This window comes from Lampetra fluviatilis, chromosome 39 (assembly GCF_964198595.1).
Source record: "Lampetra fluviatilis chromosome 39, kcLamFluv1.1, whole genome shotgun sequence".
NCBI lineage: Eukaryota > Metazoa > Chordata > Hyperoartia > Petromyzontiformes > Petromyzontidae > Lampetra > Lampetra fluviatilis.
The window spans coordinates 9,713,584-9,736,122 of NC_136313.1; the positions used below are offsets into that span (position 1 = coordinate 9,713,584).

At 48.3% G+C, this 22,539-nt stretch overlaps 1 protein-coding gene across 3 annotated transcripts in view; it reads right to left on the reverse strand.

The window, feature by feature from the left end:
- The window catches only part of LOC144945976 (intermembrane lipid transfer protein VPS13A-like), a 114,577-nt gene extending 98,245 nt beyond the window's left edge, over positions 1-16,332 (reverse strand). For all 3 annotated transcript variants that reach the window (XM_078874671.1, XM_078874672.1, XM_078874674.1), the window contains exon 1: positions 16,055-16,332. In XM_078874671.1, the coding sequence (XP_078730797.1) occupies positions 16,055-16,154 (100 nt within the window). In that variant the 5' untranslated portion in view covers positions 16,155-16,332. The remainder of the gene's footprint in view (positions 1-16,054) is intronic.
- Positions 16,333-22,539: the final 6,207 nt, after the last annotated feature.

The window sequence follows — 22,539 nt, forward strand, 5'->3', positions numbered from 1 at the left end:
TCAAGGTTAGCACAGCACACGAGGGAGTTGGTGGCAAACATCTCGCCCGGCTGCTGGTCCCCCCCCCCGCCGATGTTTACACAGTTCACAAGGTACAGTACTCATTTTAGGCTGAGTTGACCTAGGGGAGGCCCAGGACCGATTAAAATATCCGCCACTGTTATTGGTCGGGAGCGGGAATCGAAACACAGGTCGTCAGGTTTATACACACACATTTCATTTGGTTGCTTCACTGGCAGCACATGAAGGCAGTTAGGTGGAGCAACTCCGCCAGGAGGCAGAACAGCTCAAGAATCAAATCAAGGATGCGAGGAAGGCGCGTGGAGACCCGAGCCTCACCCAGATCACGACTCACATGGACCTCGTGGATCGAATCCAAATGCAGACACAACACACGCTGCGTGGACACTTGGCCAAGATCTACGCCATGCACTAGGGCTCCGAGTTGAGGTGCCCCCGTGTGTATGTGTGTTACACATGTGCCGTGCCGGCCTTCATAGGTGCTCGCGAACAGCACTTGCTACTACAGCCTGTTCAAGGCGACATGGGGGAGATCTTTGTCTTTGCACGTGGGCACCTTACTCGGCCCCTATGTGCTGTGTCTGCTGTGCTGTGGGCAGGGATTCATGTCTTCTCACTGCCTCCTTGCTCCCCTCTGTCCACTTATTCCAGTCCTGGGGCATCACCTCCACGTCCACTGCTAAGTGCTTCTCTTAACCTCATTCACAGCTTTGAAACGACCTCTTTGTCGGCCTCTCTGTCGGTCTCCAACCTGGTGCTTCCACATCCATCAACGTTTCTTCCGTTATGGATTTACTTCTTCTTGTCACATTTCCCCCTCGCCATCCGAGCTAGCTTTCTTCCAGCTTGTCTGAGATGGGCACCCCTAACCGTAACTCACATGTCCCTCTCACCATCCGAGAACACTTTCTCCTAGCTTGTCTTGAGATGGACACTACCACTCTTACCTTCTTCGTTATCTATTCGTTTTTGACCCGATCCAAATAAAATAAAAATCATTTATTTACAACTGCTTTTTGTGTTTAGTTTGTGGTCCTTCCTCCGCACCTCCGATCCACCACAGCTGGCTACGTACGGTGCGAAAGAAGTTCAACATAGAGAGAGCGCCGCTAGCGCTGCAGTTCACCCTGCCTGGCACCGTCCACCCCACCGCACGCTCGGGCGTGGCTCCCTCCGCTGCCAACGGGCTTGGCAGGCAGCGGGCACCTTCCAGAAGGCGACATGGGGGGCACCTTCCAGAAGGTGCCCGCACGCGTACGCCGCACCCGCTGGGCACGGCCGCTTTGCCCAGCGCGCTCGTTAACAGTCCCCGCATGCTCCACTGCGAAAACCGCGAGAGTGCAACGGAGGCAAAGATCGAGGGAGCGAGCGGGAGAGAGTGCGCGGGGAGGGGTGACGGGACGAGCGCTACTGTCGGGGCGAGGCGACCACTCCCTGACAGCCGCAACCAACACGACGCGTGGCGTGCGGCGCGGACAGAGGCTGGGAGACGCGGGTGGCGGTGGCGGCGGAGTGCGCTACGAACCCCCGCGACCCGAGTTCGATATCCCGCTCACGGCCAACGCAAGTGACGAATGTCTGAACGGGTCATGGGTCTGCCCTTAGGTCAACTCAACCTCAAATGAGTACCTGGTTCGATGCGTGAACATCGCCACTAGGGAAACAAAAACGGCCGGGCGTGATACTGGCCACGCCAGCCCCTCGTGTGCCACAGTGCCGGCCTTCATAGGTGCTCGCTAACGGCACTTTCCGCAACAGTCTGTTAAGGCTACACAGAGGATCTTTGTCTTTTGTGGCGGCGGCGGTCGGGTGTTTGCAAGCTGTAGGGTCAGCCAGCTGGCTCACGGAGTACAGCGAGCCGATCCCAATCGGAATCGTGCGAGTTCAACTCCTGGTTTGAGTTGGATGAAATCAGTGCCACTGTTTGGAGGAGAAAACAGTGGTTATGCCATGGATAGCCTGACCCCAACTAAAGGAAAGTGACATTCTTCCACCACTGTGAAAAAGAGCTTCAGAGCTCATCGGTTTCCTCCAGTTTAAATATATACTCTGAATGTTAGGGTCAGGAGAGATGGGGTTTGTTGTTTGATGTGTGCTGCATGGACAGAGCTAACAAACGTGGTGGTGAATGGTGCGATTGTGGCAGTAGTTGTGGTGATGGAGGTGTTGTGATTGCGATGGGTGGTAGCGTTGGTGGTGGTGGCAGTGGGGGTGATGTGGGGAAACATCACAACACTGTACGTTACTCCTACTCTGCATATGTTGAACTTTTTTCGCACAGTACGCGGTCAACTGTGCTAATCGGAGGTGCGGGGGAAGGACAACAAACTAAACACAAAATAGCAGTTCTAAAGAAATTCGTTTTCAATCTTTAAAAGTGCATAGCTCTAGCGGCTTCCTAATATCAGAAGGAAGAGCATTCCAGACGGCCGCAGAAGTCCATCTGAAAGCACGCGATGCAGTGACCGTCTTTTTTCTGCTTCTCCTTAAAAACAAACTCCGTATTTTCAACTCTCTTCTGTCCATCATCTACCAAGGCTGACTAATCACGCACCCCGAGGCTCTGCTAATGAGAAGTTCATTTAACACAGCTTAGACCCTCCCCGCCGTGTCCGGCGTGGGACCTGCCCGGGCACAGAGCTACGGCAGGCTGGACAAGTTTCCCACTGTGGCGGTCTCCCCTTCCGTGCCCGGGAATCGCTCCGTGTATTCAGCGTGACGAAGACTCCCACGGACGGCGGCACCGATGAAGAAAAGCCGCGGCGTGACGTCACCGCGGTGCCAACGTGGATCTGGTCGCCGCTAAAGGACGCCGGAGAACGGATGACCCTCGCTCTGGTGCTGGAAAGGTCTGCGGCGCGGTCACAAATTGGCGGAGAGTTTTTTTCTTCTTTCTTCACGGCATTGACAGCACCGAGATCGATCGACACTCGCTCAGTCCCGAAGCCTCGAATACCAATCGTGGTCTTAAAGGGCCAACGGTAATTTAAAAGCGGAGCAGTGAGGCTTGAGAAAAACTGCAACGTCCCACGCTTTCAATGTTTCATTTATTGAATTTCAAACGGATAGCCCATACAGTAACGCCACTGCCCGCTTCCATCAGTCGCCAACTTCGACACAAACATATAAACGTTGCCAAACAACTCTCCCCTTTTTGGATGTCCTAATCAAAAGGAGACCTGATGGTTCAATGAGCCACTCTGTCTACAGGAAAGCCACCCACACGGATGCTTATCTAAAACCGGATTCCCACCACCATCCATCCCAGAAGAATTCCCTCATCAGGACTCTATATCATAGAGCCCAATGCATCTCCGACCATGAACACATTTCCAGTGAACTCAAACACGTACGCCAAGCTCTTAAGGCTAATGGTTACTCCGACTACACAATCCGCAAAGCCATCACTCCAACCACCAAGAAGGATCCTGTTGAGGAGCCTTTCAAGACCATCACCTTACCCTACATTGCTGGGGTCACAAAAAAGATCTCCAAAATCCTGATTAAACACAAGATCCAGGTCCGATTCAACACAGTACATAAAATCCGTGATCTGGTACCGTCTGTAAAAGATGTGGTTCCAGACATACAGTACCCTGGTGTCTACAAACTAAGTTGCCTCTGTGGTAGCAGTTACATTGGGGAAACCAAACGACATGTCTCGGACCGCATCCGTGAACATAAAGCTGACCTGAAACACTGTAGGACAAACACCTCAGCCGTGGCAGATCACTGTTACAACTCAGTGGGCTCACATGACATTGACTTCTCCAAGACAGAGGTTCTCTGCAAGCCATCTGGCTATCATGAGAGATTCGTACATGAGGCGATCCACATTTACAAACACAGAGACAATTTTAACCGAGAAGATGGATTCTGGCTTAGCAATCACTGGAAGGACGTAATAAACCATTTTGATACACATTAGGGTGGGTAGAATAATACATAGTGTTATATTAAAAATGTATAAGGTATAGGGTGGTTTATAGCAATACAGTATGTAATTTAATGTTGGTTTTGCCTATGGAAGTATATAGTACGGTATAGACGCGTGTGATGTAAGAGAATAAAGTTTAGATGGAAGCATATTATATAATTTTTACAACGTAGAATTTTTCATGTATTACTTACTGTTAGTAACTCAGCTTATTGTAGAGTATAGTAAGTTTACTGATGATGCTATGTAGTTTATACTTTAGTTTGTCATGCAGTTTATACTGTAGTTTTTTACGTGGTTGTTTAGTAACTACAGCTACATACTAACATTCCTTTCCTTTGTTAATGCTCCCCCCCTTCCCCCCCCCCTTTGATGCTGCTAATCCTGCATAATGCACGGGCATAGTATTGATTTGGAACCCCCCCCGCCCACCTCCTACGCATTTTCCATATGCTGAATTCCTCTTGATATGCAAATTATTTTGTTTAGGCGCTCTTCTTCCCACCTCCCCCCCCTCTAACCCAGCTTAAATATACGCTCCAAGCTTGGGGTGTTTCATTCTTCGCCTGAGGATGGCTGCTTGCGTTGTGGCCGAAACGTCGTGAGAATTGTTTTATTATGTTTTATTATGTTTTATTTTTATTATTTTATTACTTCCCTTCTACGTGACTTTACCGAAAGAACCAAGAAGAAAAAAACAACTCTCCACTATGTATAGAACACGTTTCAAGTTTTTTGTTTATGTAGCATTTTTATGAATGGATTAACAATGTTTTTATTATTTTCCATGTGCTAAATCTGCTGCTGTGTTCTCTGTGCAAACTAACTAACCCCAGATTTGTCCAGACCCGATATTTCAAGCCTTTTAATTCGGGCCTTAAATGAACTAAAAATAATTCCAAACATTTTAAATCTGGACTTAACGCTTTCGTGACTGCAGGAATTCATATTCATTGGGTCTTTCGGGAAAGCCACGTAGATAGAAAAAATAATACAAATATCACGACGTTTCGATCTCAACACAAGCAATCGTCATCAGGTGAAAAAAAAATAACAAATTTATTCACCTGATGACGATTGCTTGCGTTGCAACATTTCGATCGTCGTGATATTTTTATTATATTTTCTATCTACGTGGCTTTACCAAAAGATCCAAAGAATATCCAAACATTTTGTCTGCGAAATGCCAATAAGATACCAATTTTCGGGGTCTCAATGGTAGTAGAGGGAGGGGCGATCACCCCCATAAATACCCCCCCCCCCTCATCCACCCCTTGGTTTACCTTGAAAAAGGAGAGGCCTATCGTCAAAATGGGCTACTGCCAAGTGACCATCCCCTCTCACATACCTCGACCACGCCCAGACCCTGCGCCCCCCTCCCCAACCGCATCCCCTTCCAAGACGCAGGACAGCTCAGCGCCTGCCCCACGGCCCGCTCAGCCGCCCGGCAGCCCGCTCAGCCACCCCCCGGCATGCTCACCCGCCCGCTCATCCGCCCGCTCAGCCACCCGCTGGCCCGCTCAGCCACCCGCCGGCATGCTCACCCGCCCGCTCAGCCACCCCCCGGCCCACTCATCCGCCCGCTCAGCCACCCCCCGGCCCGCTCATCCGCCCGCTCAGCCACCCGCCGGCCCGCTCAGCCACCCCCCGGCCCACTCATCCGCCTGCTCAGCCACCCGCCGGCCCGCTCAGCCACCCCCCGGCATGCTCACCCGCCCGCTCAGCCACCCCCCGGCCCGCTCATCCGCCCGCTCAGCCACCCCCCGGCCCGCTCATCCGCCCGCTCAGCCACCCGCCGGCCCGCTCAGCCACCCGCCGGCATGCTCACCCGCCCGCTCAGCCACCCGCCGGCCCGCTCAGCCACCCCCCGGCCCGCTCATCCGCCCGCTCAGCCACCCGCCGGCCCGCTCCGCCACCCCCCTGCCCGCTCATCCGCCCGCTCAGCCACCCGCCGGCCCGCTCAGCCACCCCCCGGCCCGCTCATCCGCCTGCTCAGCCACCCGCCGGCCCGCTCAGCCACCCCCCTGCCCGTTCATCCGCCCGCTCAGCCACCCGCCGGCCCACTCATCCGCACGCTCAGCCACCCGCCGGCCCACTCATCCGCCCGCCGAGCCACCCGCCGGCATGCTCACCCGCCCGCCGGCCCGCTCGCCGGCATGCTCACCCGCCCGCCGGCCTGCTCACCCGCCCGCTGAGCCACCCGCCGGCATGCTCACCCGCCCACCGGCCCGCTCACCCGCCCGTAGGCCTGCTCACCCGCCCGCTGAGCCACCCGCCGGCATGCTCACCCGCCCGCCGGCCCGCTCACCCACCCGCCGGCCCGCTCACCCGCCCGCTCAGCCACCCGCCCGCCGGCCCGCTCGCCCGCCCACGTCCCCAAGAAAACTGCGCATTGTCCGTCCTGTCCACGTCGATTCCCCTGGCTCCTGCTGACTGCGCAAAACCGCAAGCACGCTGAGCTGCTCATGGGCTAGGCAAAAAAAAAACTGCTAAGATCAGGCAGAGATCGACTCGTGCCGGATTTTTGCTCAATAATGAACCCTTAGGGTGGAGCGGTGGGGTAGTGGCGCAGTGGTTAGTTCACTGTACTATGATCCCGGCAACCCAAGTTCAACTCCCGACCATGGCTAGTAACAGTAACTACGGTGAGCCCAGGCCGTTCCTGCGCATCCACCCCTGCAACCCCCTTCACCAACCTGCACTGACCAGTGTGGTGAAGTATGGTCAAACGACACCATGGAAAAGCCTTCATCCAGCAGTGGATTGACAAAGGGGTGCAACATTTAATATTTTATTAAGCCTTGCTGCATTCTCATGGCCATGGGTAGCTCTCTGAAGTCCGAGCTGTCGTCTTCCCCTATTTTAGAGTCAACCAGAAAACTGACCATGAAATTTCACAGTTTAAGTGCTCCCCAAAGACTCAATTTGACCGCCAAGCATTTCCCAGATTTGCCGGCATACGACAACGCAATGACAAACTCAAAAAGGCTCGTAAATGAGCAGAGCTTTCAAATGTCTAAAACTCTGGTGGTAGTTTCACGCCAAAGTTCTCGTCTTTAACCCTCCACCACCCGTCAAGAATGCCACCTTTATGCAAATACATAATTTACGCATGACCAATGTAGCAATCAAATTCTCACCGATAAAGATCCTCATCGCTGGTGGCTCAAGACATTTTTTCGTGGCTGAATTCAACATCAAGAGAGGACTTTTCGCTCAAACTGCTTTGAGCTTCATGAAGCAAATGAAAAAAATATCGTTTGGAAACGTGACCATTTTATTGCGTCGTAGGGGCGATTAGTGCCAATAACTTTGGCACAAAAACTACCGTGTGGCCTAACCCAGATGATTAAAATACGCATAATAATATTTACTCAAACAGATGCCGTGCCTAGCAGACTGACAAATGACACGTCTTACATTGTAGAAGTACATTTCTCAACAATGTACATTTGTCGGTGCCAAGTCTCTTGACTCGGATCTCCCCCCTCTCTCTCTGTGTCACGCAAACACGCATTGGGGAATTGCGGAGTTTCATTTTAAGCTCTGCACGTTGGCGAAACAATGCGACCGCTATGGTTCCGGAAAAACCAGTTATGATGGTTGCGGCCCAATGCGCAGTAATCACGGACAGACTACTCAGCACATTTACAAGCCACCTCTCCTGAGATTTGGTATTCACCATTCAGGATCAAGAATCATACATTGTGTTTTTAATATAACAATATGTTTTACCCTTTCAGGCAATAAAACAGTTGTGTTAAGATGTTAAAACACCAAACAGAAGCCTTTTGCGAGGAATCATGTGTGCATTAACGACATATACTTGTGGTGAACATGCAAATTAAGAAACATGCTCTGACAGTATGTGCATTGTCTTTGAAACTGATTGGTCCACCACTGAGACAGCTTTCTTTAGAGCCTCGTCTTAAACAGCGTTCGACCAGAGGACGCCAAAAGGCCAACAGCACAAAGACAATGCCACCATCAGGACATTGAGAGCTCGATGTGAACATCTTAACACAAATGTTTTATTGCCAGAAAGGGTAAAACATATTCTTATATTTTGATACTGGCAAGAGAGATCCCATGATGTGTTTTAATGTTCGTCTCGTTTGTAAAGTCTCGTCTTATACCACGTTGTTTTTTTCTTGCAAATTTGCTTACAAGGTTATGTTTTTATATAATTTGCCTTAAACGTAAAAAAAATTGGAGCACGCAATTCTACGCATGTATCGTGAACGTGAGAATCAATTTTAATTGCCGAATCGTTACGTCTCCTGTGATGGCAGCAAGCCTTGGACAGTAATAGCAACGTATCGAGTCTCAAGACCTGTACGCAGGATGGTCCTGCCAATTCCTTGAAAAGGAATTATTTCGCCAATTCCTTTTCAAGGAGCTTTATCATGCTACAAAAAACAGGAGTACAAGGGGAAACCCCACGAGATACAAGCCGATAATGTTCCAAGTTCCACACCGCCTGACTCACAAACCCCACTTGCTGTACTGCCATCTCCATTACCTCTCACAGCCTCGGCAGGTGTGGGAGTTTCATGTCTGCGTGAGATCGACCAACCCTCGTCGTTAACATTACATACGCTTGTTTACTCGGGAAGGCCCGAGTCTCAAGACTATTTTAGCAGTAGGCTGAGCTGTGGAGCTATTCCTCTCTGTGTAATCCCAAATCTTGAGCAGATCGCCACAAGACAGGAAAACGGAAACAAATGACGAAATGTGCAGAGGACACTTACATGCAATCTGCCCATGGATCGTGATGATGATGAATCCCAATAGGGTAATTTTCAGGTAATTTTTCAGCATTGGGATGTTTGGCTAATGCCAGTTACATTGTTGGAGGGTGGAGTGGTCAGCTATGTAAGGAAACTGGAGCAAACCCATGCAAAACCGGGGGGAGAATATACAAACTCCCACAGAGAAAAGTGCCCGAGTCGGGTATTGAACCCAGGACATTCCTGGCTAAGGTGCAAGTTGTCACCACTGCAATGCCGCCCTTACCTTCAAGTCACTGGGAACGCAGACGCGAGCTGCCACACCTGGCTCACCAAGGACATCTTGGCTAAAATCCCACCAATAAGCCAACAAAAACTGAGCAAGAGTACTGTACAGCAAAAAGCTTCTGCCGTATCACGACGCGGATACTTCCTCTTGAGACGTACGGAATAAAGGAGTCGCGATCACGTTGGAGTGCTTTTGGAAAACTGAACTGCCACGTTTTGCGCAGGAGGTTTGTGATGTTGCTGCTACGTGTAATCTCAAGAGGAATTTGCAGGAAGTAGCATTTCAGCATTTCGATGCTGGGCCAAGAGTAGTTACATACTTAATTCAAGATTTGAAGCTTTCGTGACTGCAAGGATTCATACTCTTTAGTTTTTTCGGTAAAGTCACGTAGGTAAAAATTGTATTTAATAAAAAAAAATTAGTTTTAATTTATGTAATTTAATTATTTACCTACATGACTTTACCGAAAAAACCATACAGTAGTTACATAATTGTTTTAGCTACGGGAGGAAAGCACTGAACGATAACTCGAATGAGAAATGTGCAAACATAATAGTATTTGCAAGTTACACACAAGGTGGAGTGAGACAATTAAACAAGATCCGGCCAAGTGGCTCACCAGGTAGAGTGAGCGGCTCGCATTCCGAATGTTGAAAGTTCACAATCCTAGTTTGATATTGAGTGAGCCCATCAGCCCTCAGGGGTCGATAAATTGAGTGCCACTTTGTAGGGAATTTAACGGTGGCTGTCACCCCCGCAATAGAAATGCGAACATTAAACTCTTGGCTCAGGGCTTGGAATATCACCCCGAGCGTGAGGACATCTCTCCATAGCGGCACAGCCATGCCCTGTGGCAGGGCAGGCTATGACACTTCAGAATCAGAAGCTTGATTTAGACCAAGGAGGAATCCGATGAGCTATGAAGCTCTTTTTCAACGGTTTTATTCAACGGTTTTACTTAACTTGATTCCTGTGTCGTGGTCAAATCTTGTAATCAAAATTGAGTCGACTTCCTGAAGTCCAATCAATTTTTGCACACGAACTCAGATCCGGTGACAATGCATGCCTGTATCAAAATCGGTATTAATGGATCAATTAATTCGCTACTTTAAAGCAATTTACATTTTGTATGGACGCCTTATTATTTATATATATATGTGTAGGTCAAAAACGTCGCAGTCCCTCAACTCTCCAACCGCCTCGCCCAAGAAGCAGGCGCCACGTGTCGTCTCAGGCGCACCTGCTCCGTGTCAACGAGTTACAGGCACCCTCACTCCACACAAACAAAAGTTGTACATTGAAGATTAATTTATAAAGTCATCAATTAATTCAAGTAAGCGTTGATGTGGGAGCAGGTGCCGCATCATTGACGTACTTCTCCACCGTGAGTTAAACGAAGTTGTGAATAAAACCGTTGTTTTTTTTTACTTTTTTAAGGAGTTTATTTTCACAGATGTCCAGTAGAGGCAGGGGGTCAGAAAGTTACAACAATAAAAAAAACCGGTAGGAGCACAAAGTATAGGAAAGGTAAGCAAGTCGCTAAATATAAATCAATAAATATTATTCGCACAACTTTCTTCTGCTATGTGACTTAACTGATCCATGTGTCACCAGCAGCTGCGTCAGCAAGGTCGCGACAAATTGCCGCTGTTTAAGCACGTGTCTCTCCAAAGCTGCTTGTCATGTACTGATTGTATATAACACTCGCTCGCAATTCATCAAATTGGCAGTTTTAACATTGACCCAGCCTTGTGGTAGCACATTTGCCTTTTTCTGCAGAGGTTCACGGTTCGACCCCAGTAGGCCGCCCTGGTAATATACTGCGGGTGTATTAAACATCCCCGTGACATAATTCGCAAGAGTAGGCAGGCCAATGTGTGCATATTAGTCAATCTCGATTATACAATAACCGCCGTTCGCCACTTCGTGGCGGTGACATCACCACAGTGCTTGTGCCAGGCCATGTGCACTTGAAGGATTATACTCAGCAATCATCACCCGTGACTGCAAACACTTGGAAGGACCCTCCTGAAAAAGGGTCATGAGACTCAGTGAGTAAACCAGCAAAGTAATAAAATAAAAAGCCTCTGATATTCCGCGCTGTCACAATAAGTGTACAGACTTAATGTTGTGAGGGAATGTAATTTAACAAGCAGATTTTCATAGGCGGTGTCATGATTCTTAATTGGTTTTTGGCTTAGGCCATATAATGGCCAAGGCAAATTTCTGTTGCACCTCCACTACCCGACATTTCCAATCAAATAAACTGTCACATGTACAAGCGTTTAACATGATAATTGTTATAATTATTTTGTTCTAATCTTCTGGATTTTATTCCTACTTCCTGGACCTTGTCCTAAAGATGCGTAATGCAGTTTCAAGCCAAATAATATCTGGTTTCTAAATTTGCCTGTGAGAATCGTTCTTTAAATTCACCAGCGAGCTGAAATAATAATCGCCGTGCACCACGTGACAATTTCATTTTGCCAAATCGTTAAGTGGCCTAGCTCAACAGTAAATTAAGAATACGGGCATATACCTGGTTAGGGTAAACTGTCCTAGGCTAAAGTGCTGTATTTTAACTGAGTGAGAGTGCTTTGGCAGCAAGAAGTATGTAAACAACTGATGGATATATCCTTGCAGAGCTTTGATTGTTGTTCTCTCATATGCATGGTGGGTTTTCTCCATGTACTCCCGTTTATTGCCAAATGAAGCCAACCACTCACTGATGGACTTGAGCAAACATCTCCATGTAACAGGACCTTCATGAAAAGGAGTCATGAAACTCTACGTGAGGCTTTCCAGGATAAACAATGGTCATTATTAATATTATTCACGAGTAAAAAAACCCGTTGCTCTGCAACAAAATTTAACAGAGAGCTGTCATTTTTAAACTTCTCACAATCCTGTACTCCGACCACTCAAAAGTAATTAGCTTTCATACGTAATAAAATTATAAGATGTGTATTGCGAGTTTGTTTTCTATGATCGCTATTTATTATATGTCTTCCGAACTTCTAACGCCGTTTCGGTGACAACGACCCACAGCAGCTACTAACAACAGGATTAGTGTCGAGCTGGAGAGGAGCCCAGGCAGCAGCCAGCCAGGAAACTCAAGGCATCAAATTTTTGGATTTTTTTGGCGTCATCTGGTCCAACACCAGTGGAGACGAGGCTCTAAAAAACCCCGTCTCGGGTGTGGACCAATCAATTTCAAGGACAGTGCATATCATTATCAGAGTTGTCTCTTTTTGTTTGCATTTTGACTGCTTGTGTTGTGGTTATTGCAAACATGATCCCTTGTATAAAGGTGTCAGTTTTTGGTGCCAGATAAAAGGGTAAAAACCTATTGCTACTTTATTTGTAATAGTTCAATAAAAACAAACTTCTGGAGGGCATGGCTATTGACCGACCAGTGCTTCACCCGGCCACCATCCACCACACACCGACGCGAGTTCTTGAAAGTATTTGCCGCATTCTATCTCAGCCCTCAACCAGATGAGCAAGGCCTGTGTAGGCCGCTCGGGGACAGTCGAAGGCGGCTACGCAGAATGAGTTCGTGGACCCTGCTTCCTCAACTCAGAAATTAGGGTTGAATTCAGCATCCGGATGCCACTGGCCAAGGGAAGAACGATATCCAGAAGGTGGGAGACACTGTGAGGGGGCATAAGGGAGGGCAGGCGTCGAAGTTGAAACAAGTTCAGGAACTGGCAGGAGAAATGGCAACATTGGCCATGATGACCTCATGACCTTGACTTGATCGTTATGGGGTAGATTCGATAGTGTGGGGTCAGTGTTAGGTAGTTAGTGCTCGGATTGTTGTAAGAGTCACTGGGAAAAATGTGTTCCGATGTTAGTAGTAGGGTTTGTGCAACATAGAACATATTTATTGCGATACCGTGCTTCGGTGATAGGAGATAAGGTTACTGAAGTTAAAGTTAGTTTTACGTGAGTATTTGTAGCGTTAGTTCACATTACTGTTGGTTTAGTATTAGGTTTCGGTGCGAGTTAAAGTAAAGAGTTGATGCCGGTGCTATGGTTCGCAGTGTTTGGATTAATGTAGGAGCTAGTAGTGTTTCAAGTATAATTTTAAGTGTCCGGGGATGATATTAGCATGTGTGTATGTCAGGGTCGTAGCGATTAAAATGTAATGCACGGGGTTAGTTGGAGACAAAGTGAGGTTTCTAATGACGTAATCCATTTATCCGGGAAATCCTCACCGAGTGTCCTGGCTATTTAAGGATGGGCCAGCGTCGATATTTTCGTCCAATTATTTTTCAAGCAGGGGGCTTTGCGCACATTAAGGGGGGGGGGGGACAGAGCAACTTACATCGGAATAACACTCAAAAGTCTGCACCTACTTGCTGTACTGCCACATTCCTGCGCCATCGTACAACTGCAGCGGGTTTGAAGTTTCCCCGATCTGCACGCTCCAACAACCCTCGCCTTTTAAAACGACCCACGCACCCACGTTTCACTGCGCAGCAATGTGTACGATGCACAATATACACAAATTACAATGCTGTGTCGACTGCTGTATACCGTGTACGAATTACTGAGTGCATACCAAAGTGCTGTTATGTATGAATGGTAGCACTGTGCATGTTTAAGGTTACTGCAGTGGGTGTACACACGATTGTCTAAGCTGTACAGTACATTCGAATAATGGGTGTAGGTTATAGTGTACGTAGTACATTGCAATACTGGGTATAAATTATTATAGTTACCACTGCAGAACAACAGCACTGGGTATGGATGGCAGTGATGTACACGATTGCAAACATACTGTGGATACATTATTCTGTACTCATGGCAATGCTGGGTAGAGGCATTTCGTTGTTGTGTCTAGCGTCTGCTTTGCATAATAGCGCCACAAGATTTGGACCCATTCATTGTATGAAAGGGTCGAGTTACTATGAGCTTCAAGTAGGACATGAGCATGCGTGCATTTTCATTCACATGCATTGCGCAACTGCATTGTAATTCAGCATTCAAAACTCGTCATATTAAAGTTACATAATATTAGAGCGTTGAATAATTGCAATGTGGTTTCCACACATGCACACACATTGACTTATATTGTTTGTACGTGTACACATACACAAAGATCCCCCATATAGCCTTGAACAGACTGTTGTTCAAGGCTGCGAGCGTGCACTTATGAAGGCTGGGTGGACGAGGGGCGTGGTGTGGCCAGAACCATGCCCAGCCACCTTCATCTCCCCCCATTGCTGATCTTTACAAACTGTACAATGTAGTCATTTGATGCTGAGTCGACCTAGGGGAGACAGCGCCAGCTCCTGTATCTCTCGCCACTGATGTTAGCAATGACCCAGAATGGTGGCTGGGATTGTGGTGCAGCGCGCTAACCACTGCGCCACCGCTCACCACATGTGCTGTACATACAACAGACATGTAAACAGCAACCTTCGTTCTCAACGAGGCGCGGCGGTGACGTCGCCAAGGCGCATGTGCCAGGCTAGGTTCACCGAGAGACGCACAGACATAACCACACCCACAAAAACAGGCGAGGCACCCATAAACACAGCCAAGGACACACCCAAACACCTACACACAGAACCCCCTACAAACACAAACACACCCACACACACCTACACACCCACACACACCCACACACACAAACACCCACACACACAAACAAACACCCACACACAAACACCCACACACACCCACACACACCTACACACAGAACCCCCTACACACACAAACACAAACACCCACACACACACAAACACCCACACACACACAAACACCCACACACACACAAACACCCACACACCCACAAACACCCACACACACAAACACCCACACACACAAACACCCACACACACCCACAAACACCCACACACACAAACATCCACACACACACAAACACCCACAAACACCTACACACCCAAACACTTACACACACAACAAAGATCCCCCGTGTAGCCTTAACACACTGTATAGGCAAGTGCTGTTAGCGAGCACCTATAAAGGTCGGCACGGCACACGAGGGGGTGGGTGGCCAGCACCACGCCCGGCCGCCTTTGTCTCCCTGATGGCGATGTTTACGCACTGCACCAAATACTAATTTGAGGCCGAGTCGACCTAGGGGAGTCCCAGGAGCGAGTCAGGGTTCATATCGAAGCGTGCTAACGCTACACTACCGCTCCCCTATACACAGACACCGACATCAACAACAGCCGTCACTCGACCGCACCTGTGCCAGGCTAGGTGCACTTTGATTGCAGGTTCATCGACATGCACATTGCACAGACACACCCCTACACGTGAACAATTCCATACACGTGAATGAGACAAAGATCCCCTGTGTAGCCTTTAACACTGTTGGGGCAAGTGCTCAAGGGCTAGTGTGACGTGCGACCACGCCCGGCCACTTTTGTATCCCCGTCGCTCGTGTTAACCGCATCGAGCGCTCATTTCATGCCGAGTCTACCTAAAACGCACATGAAGACGCCCTACACTCACACACAAACACAGCTGCTGTGAACACATGCTGACCATTGTATTAACACTATTATTACACGTAGTTTTCATCAAGTGAAACTGTCCAAACCCCCCCAATCCATCACTAAATTTAACTTCTAACCGACACAAACTGACCTAAATTGGCACTTTTATAATACAATACAACGTGACATTTGCAATTACACACAATTTATAATCAAGTGATGCATTTAAGCCGGTAATTGCTTTGGCACGCCAGATCCAACCTCGCCGTGTTGTGTTCATTCACCCACGACCATCGGAACGCGGTTTACAATCCTGCAGGCGTTATCACAGGTCGTAGTGGTAGTGCCTTACGTCGACAAAGCCCTACACTGCCAAGGCAGCGCTAAACAGCGGCTGATGTCCGGAAAATATCGAGCGACACAAATAACAAACCCGACAAAGCCACACAGAGCAATTATGTCGCGGAGCTGGCCGGGGCCGAGTTCCGGAAAATGCGCCTGTGCGCCCAACCCGCTTTGGAACCCTTGACGACATCAACAACAAGAAACAACAACAACAACAAGCAGCAGGCTCCGCGCGACTGCTCGCCCTCCTCCTCACCCCCCCAGATGCCCAGGCTGAGTTGCGATGTGTCGAGGTTCACGACGTAGTCGGCGAGGAAGCGGTTCAGCAGATCCACCACCAGCGACTCGAACACCATCTCGGACGCACAATCAGTCCCCAAACGCCGTTCAATTGGCCGCTGATAGCCCCAGGAGAGGCGAACTGCTGCTGATACTGCTGTTTCTACTGCTGCTTCTACTGATACTGCTGCTGCTGCTACTGCTGCTCATGTCGACTTGCAGGCGGCAGGCGGCCTCCGTTCTGCGATCCGGGTCCACGGGTGCGCAGCAGTAGCGGGAGCGATTCGATTCCCGGGCACGATTCAACAGGGAGTCGATTAACAAGCCGATTCTCCCGTGCGTGTGTGTGTGTGTCTGTGTGTGATTTCAGTTTTTTCACTGTGTGTGTGCCGATGACTGGTACCAGCGGTGTCAAAATCGGCCTCAGTGGAGGAGGCTCGTGAAGGACGCTACTGGGCAGTTGGAGGCAGTCGCCCTCCAACAACAACGGAGGGCGGAGGAGCGACGCTCACAACAACGAGCGGAACGCCGGGTGGCTAAAGCACAGCAAGTTGGCACAGTAGGGGGCACAGGTGGTGCATCAGCCAGTCATCTCGGTCATCTCGGTCAGTCGACCCGTGGCACCTGGGTCTGCCCCGTGGCCTCCTGCCAGCGGGCGTTCGACACTTCACGTGGTAGCCTCAAGGTGCACATGGCCTGGCACAAGCGTCGTGGTGACGTCACCGCCACTTAGTGGCGAATGGCTATTGTTGTTGTTGTGATTTCAGTTTCATGTACTGTATTCGGTATAACCCTGTGAGCCATGCGGCTCTTGACTCGGGTGCAACCGCAACAAAACATGAACGAGAAACATCTTAAAGTGACTACACGCAACAGAAAAATCCTGGAAGAAACAGCAAAGTCTTCCAGGAAACAACACCGCATTTCAACGTTGTGTGCAAAAAATCCCAGTGGGATGCAAGTCAAACAATAACAACCATAAGACTATTTAGATTAAAGTTATCAGGCTAACTCTGTACCACAACAAACAAACATGGCCAGACCAAACCGTCCTCAAAATCACCAAAATAAAGCCACACAAACAATGTAACAGTGATTCGCGGGTTGCTGAGGAGATGGAGTCTGCTCAATGGCCCGCGATCACAAATCCCTACGTAATTCCATAAAAAAGTAACCTGTAGCGCCACACGTATTACCATCATTAGGGGAAAGAACGGTGGTCCAATCTCCGACCCCCAGGAACAGGTTTGCAGATTTGCTGAGCATTTCTGTGAGGTCCTGGGGGAGGGGGAATCCCTCAGCCTGGAAAACATCGTGGGACAGAGTGGGGATGACCTTGCCGAGGCTGCGGTGCCTCAAATATTGGAGGAGGAAGTCACCCCCTGTGAGTGGCTGGCTGAGGTGCCATCCGTTGAGGAAGTACTGAAGGCGGTCCAGAGTCTGAGACCAGAAAGGCACCGGGCAGAGATGACCTCCCAAGCGAAATGCTGAGGGAGGGTGGCGTTTGTGCACAGACTGCCCTACATGACATCATAACAACAGTCTGGACCACTAGGACAGGTTCCGCAGGATTGGAAGGATGCCCTGGTGGTCCCCCTCACGACCAACGCCGGCGACGATTATCTGAATCGGTCCTGGACCTCCCCTATGTCGACTCAGCCTCAAATGAGTACCTGGTGCGGTGTGTAAACATCGCCACTGGGGAGACAAAGGCGGCCGGGCGTGGTGTTGGCCACCCACCCCCTCGTGTACCGTTCCGGCCTTCATAGGTGCTCGCTAACAGCACTTGCTCCTACCGTCTGTTAAGGCTACACGGGGGATCTTTGTCTTTGAACTTCTTTGGCACCGTACGTCGCCAAGCGAGCTCATCGGCGGTGCTGGGGAAGGACGACTCACAACATTGTGGCGGATCACGAATCGACACTGGATGAGTTAATCCACCCGGTATCATTACCATTGTGGCAGAAAGTGTAAGGGGAAATCAGTAATTAATTTGCCGTGCTATATTTACTTTGGTAGTGGTGCACAAGCACAATTAACAAACAGAAACATGCACTATGTTGCTCAACGACACTCTGTGTGTGTGGCCTTGAAAGGAAACATCTATAATAGGCAACGTTTCGGGCAATGGCCCTTCTTCACAGCACAATGAAAAAGGCCATGTGTCATAAAGAAGGGCCACGGTCCGAAACGTCGCCTGTAATATTTGTTTTCTGTCAAGGCCACATGAACAGTGTTATTGACGATTGTCGTGTTTTTGTGTGAATGTGCAGGGTGGTCCAGAAGTCTTGTGACCCACAATTAATTGACTGCCAAACATTTTTTTCCCCGTTTGCATATTGATTTCGTTTGAAATAAACCTTCCTTTTAAAAAAAGAAGTCACGTTAAGTTTTTAGAGAATTGAATGGTAGTCACAAGACGTCTGGACCAGAACTGTGGAACACGTCCGTAAGAGTGTAAGGTGGAGGTAGAGATGCAGCCCTGAAAGTGCTCGCTCGGAAAGGGGCTTCCATTGCATGGTGCAGGGTGACGGGCACTCTAACTCTTCGATTTAAAGCGTTCGTGACTGCAGGGATTCATCTTCTTGCTTCTTTCGGTAAAGTCACGTAGAAGGGAAATAATAAAATAATAAAAATAAAACATAATAAAATACAATTCTCACGACGTATCGGCCACAACGCAAGCAGCCGCCCTCAGGTGAAGAACAGGGCTGTCGGAAAGACAGCGTCTGAATGAACACCACCAAGCTTGGCAGCAGCTGCTTGCGTTGTGGCCGAAACGTCGTGAGAATTGTATTTTATTATGTTGTATTTTTATTATTTTATTATTTCCCTTCTACGTGACTTTACCGAAAAAACCAAGATGATGCACTCTAACTCTTCCATCGGCAATTACGATATGCCTTCATTAAGTCAGTTTCGCGACCAAGAGGCCTTTTGGGCCACATCGCGTAAAGATGTGTCGATAAACCCGCCACCACCCGACACAATTATGAAGGTTTGTCGCGTAAACGAAGCGCGTGCTGGACTGGGAACGAATTGTCATGTTTTGTTTACGTGAGAAAGCGCACGTGCTAATTGGCTGTGTCGGGTGGTGGCGGGTTTAACGACACAAAGTCGATGCTAATTACACTTTGAGTTGTCAATGCGGCAATCATCCGTTTTAAAAAACGAGACGAGAGAGGATCGATTCCAATAATCCGGAATTGAATCGCAACAATTGCTAATCGATACGGTCACGCAGTCGCTGCATTCGCTTACTCTGGGATCCGGATCCCGCGTGCGGTGATGTATGAGGAAGTAACGATTCGATTCCTTATCACGATTCTCGATATTTAGTTTGCGGCAATCGATTCTGTTTGCCACATTGAAAACTTTCCTAAATATAGACCTTCATCTGTATGTCTCAAAAACTCTCTAGGGTACTTCCCAACAAAATAGAAAGTTGGAATTTGGTGCATAGGTAGCTCTTCGGTCACAAACAACAGGAAGAGTCTGGAAATCCGAGATTTTTTAATTTTAAGCTCCCCAAATCTCGCTTTAAATTGCCCCATAAACATGTTTGTGCGTGTCTTTCAGAAACCGTTAAAAATATAAGATTGCGGGTTCTTTCCTTTGATAGAGCGTTAAACAGCAAATACAATTAAAGCCAGAACCTCTGTCCTATCTTTTATTGTTTTTGAGAAATTTCGGATTAAAGCGGTTATGAACGCAAAAAATACGCATTTTACGATGTTCAAATCTGAATAATTCGAAAACGGTAAAAGATAGGAGCTTACCCTCATAGAGCATTACGTTCATACATTTGTGCTCTTTCTAATAAAAAAGGAACGTACATTTTCAATTGAGTGTTTTCCGATGAATACGTCTTTACATAGAGGAAGTTGAATCAAGTCGTCAACAAATTCAAATTTTTTATGGAAAAATACCCATTTTTTTTTAGTTTTTAGTGTCTGATGGTACGTGAAGAAATGTTTAACAAATCATATGAGGTTCATTATTATATTTATTTAAAAGTTTGCCCGGCCAAGACAGGCTTTATGAACACGTCGTTATGTTACCAGTTAAGACCCACTGAGTTACATAGCTCTTTTTCAGAAGCGACCTGGTCACAAATGATTGCTCAACGAAGTGGCTTGTACACATGGAAATGTAGAGCAGCAGCCAAGTCCTCAAAATGTAATAAGTGACACGGGCTATGAAGAAGGACCATTCCCCGAACCGTCGACTTATGATATATATTTTCCCATGAAGCCCACAGTGTTGTTGACGAACGCGTTAAGTTGTTTTGTTTGTGCACCACTGCCAACGGAGCAGTATCACCAAATAATGGCACGTGAACATGTACTCTGCTGTTGAGCTACGAACCCGGTCATGTTGTCTCTCTCTGATTGTGTGACTGTCTGTGCGTCTCCGTGTCTGTGTTTTGTCTCTCTCAAATTTAGTTCTACCTGATGACGATTGCTTGTGTTGCAATCGAAACATCGTATTCTATTATTTAATTTAATTTCTTTTCTTTCGACGTGACTTTACCGAAAGAACCAAAGGGTAATTCCTGCAGTCACGAAAGCTTCACATCAAGTATGTACACTATTGTTTTGATTGTTGTGCGACGAGAGCAAGGCACGGCAAGCAACATAACAAGAAGTTATATTTTTTGTTAATTCGGTAAAAAAAAACCCATCAACATTTCAAAAGCCCCTACACAATGCGAATAACTACACGAAGCAGTCCTTAAAGAGCCGCATGCCGACCCCTGGACTAAAGCATTGCAGGACTGTGCTCTCTATGGCAGGGGGGGGGGGGGTTAGAAAGTGCTGCCCTCTACCGTGCACCAGGTGTCACTTGAAGGGATCTCACAAGGTGGCTCTGTGATGTCAACTTCCGCGGGCCGTCCACGGACACAGAAGTGACGGCAACGCAGGATTTCCGAATGGATTTGACCTCATCCCACGAGGGCGACGCCTCGACTGTGTCAAGCGGGAATAGAATCGGATAAACAGGACACCCGATGGTTAGCAAAGCAGAAAAGACCGAAACAGTTGGAGGATGTATCCATAATTCTGACTGTCGCCTGATGAGGCTGGTTGTAATGACCGTGGAATCGTCGTTCTCGAATGTAAGTATTGTGGGTGGATTCTCCAACGCACCGATTGCAGAACGAGTAACTAATTGCCACGTTTTGTTTACGTTACAAATCTGGATAATTTGGCTGTGTCGGGTGGTGGCGGGTTTAACGACACATTTGTTATTTACGCGATCTAACCCCCAAAAAAACATCCATTATGGATAATATTGGTCACGAAAGCTGAGTCGCTTGCTCGCGTGTTTCCACACGGGGGCAGTGCCTCTCTGTAAGTGAGGCACACACGACGAGCGAAGCACACACACAACGCTGCTCTCTGGCGCTGCTGCTACTGCTGCGGCTGCGTTGGAAGCGGTAACGGGGGGCATCGAAGTCGTTATCGCGCACGGCAGCCGTGTACGGGAACCCGACTACCGTCCGCGGAGCAGCGATATTGCTTCGCCCGTTGACACTCACTGACGATCGTGTACTTGCTGCAACTATTCAGGCCAATATCTCATCACCGTCCGGACCATTGGCCGCCCTACGGTTTAGGTATGTACTCTTACAGGGACGCCTGTACTTACGAACAATTCGACTTACGAACTTTCAGAGATACGAACAAACCCCGTCCCGTGTGTCCAGTTGCCTGTTCGGACCGAGAGTCGTAAGATCGACCGCCGCGTAATATATGGCGATGGTGGCATCTACATCTGCAGAACGTGAAGAACCAGTGGCATCTACATCTCCAGGAGATTGTACAACTTGTAAAGCCACTCCCTGTGTTTAGTGTACATGCCGTACAACGTGTTTGATATCAATTCTAGATTTGAAGCTTTCGTGACTGCAGGGATTCATACTCTTAGGTTTTTTCGGTAAAGTCACGTAGGTAAAAGTAAATATAAAATAGAAAAAATTATAGAAATAAAATTATAAATCACGACGTTTCAGAGGCAACACAAGTCTCCGTCATCAGGTGGGACCGTCACAGCTAAATTTACTGTATCGACAGGAGTAAAGTTGGACTTACGAACAAATCGACTTACAAACAGACCTCTGGAACCTAACTCGCTCATAAGTAGAGGAGTACCTGTATGTTGACCTTTTTTCGCACCGTACGTAGCCAACTGTGTTAGTCGGAGGTGCGGGGGAAGGACAACAAACGAATGCACATACAAGGGGTCTGCAGCCCTGCGGCATGTGGCTCTTTCTAACGCCTGCTTCGTGGCGTTATTCACATTGCATCGCGGCTCTTGAAATATTGAGGGTCAATATAACTTTTTTTTCCACCAAAATCGAAAATAATGGGCCCTCTTGTTATTTTGCTTCCCGACCTCTGCCATAGACCGACCATCGGGGTCGGCTAAGCCAGGTGGCTCAAGAGAAGACAAAGACGA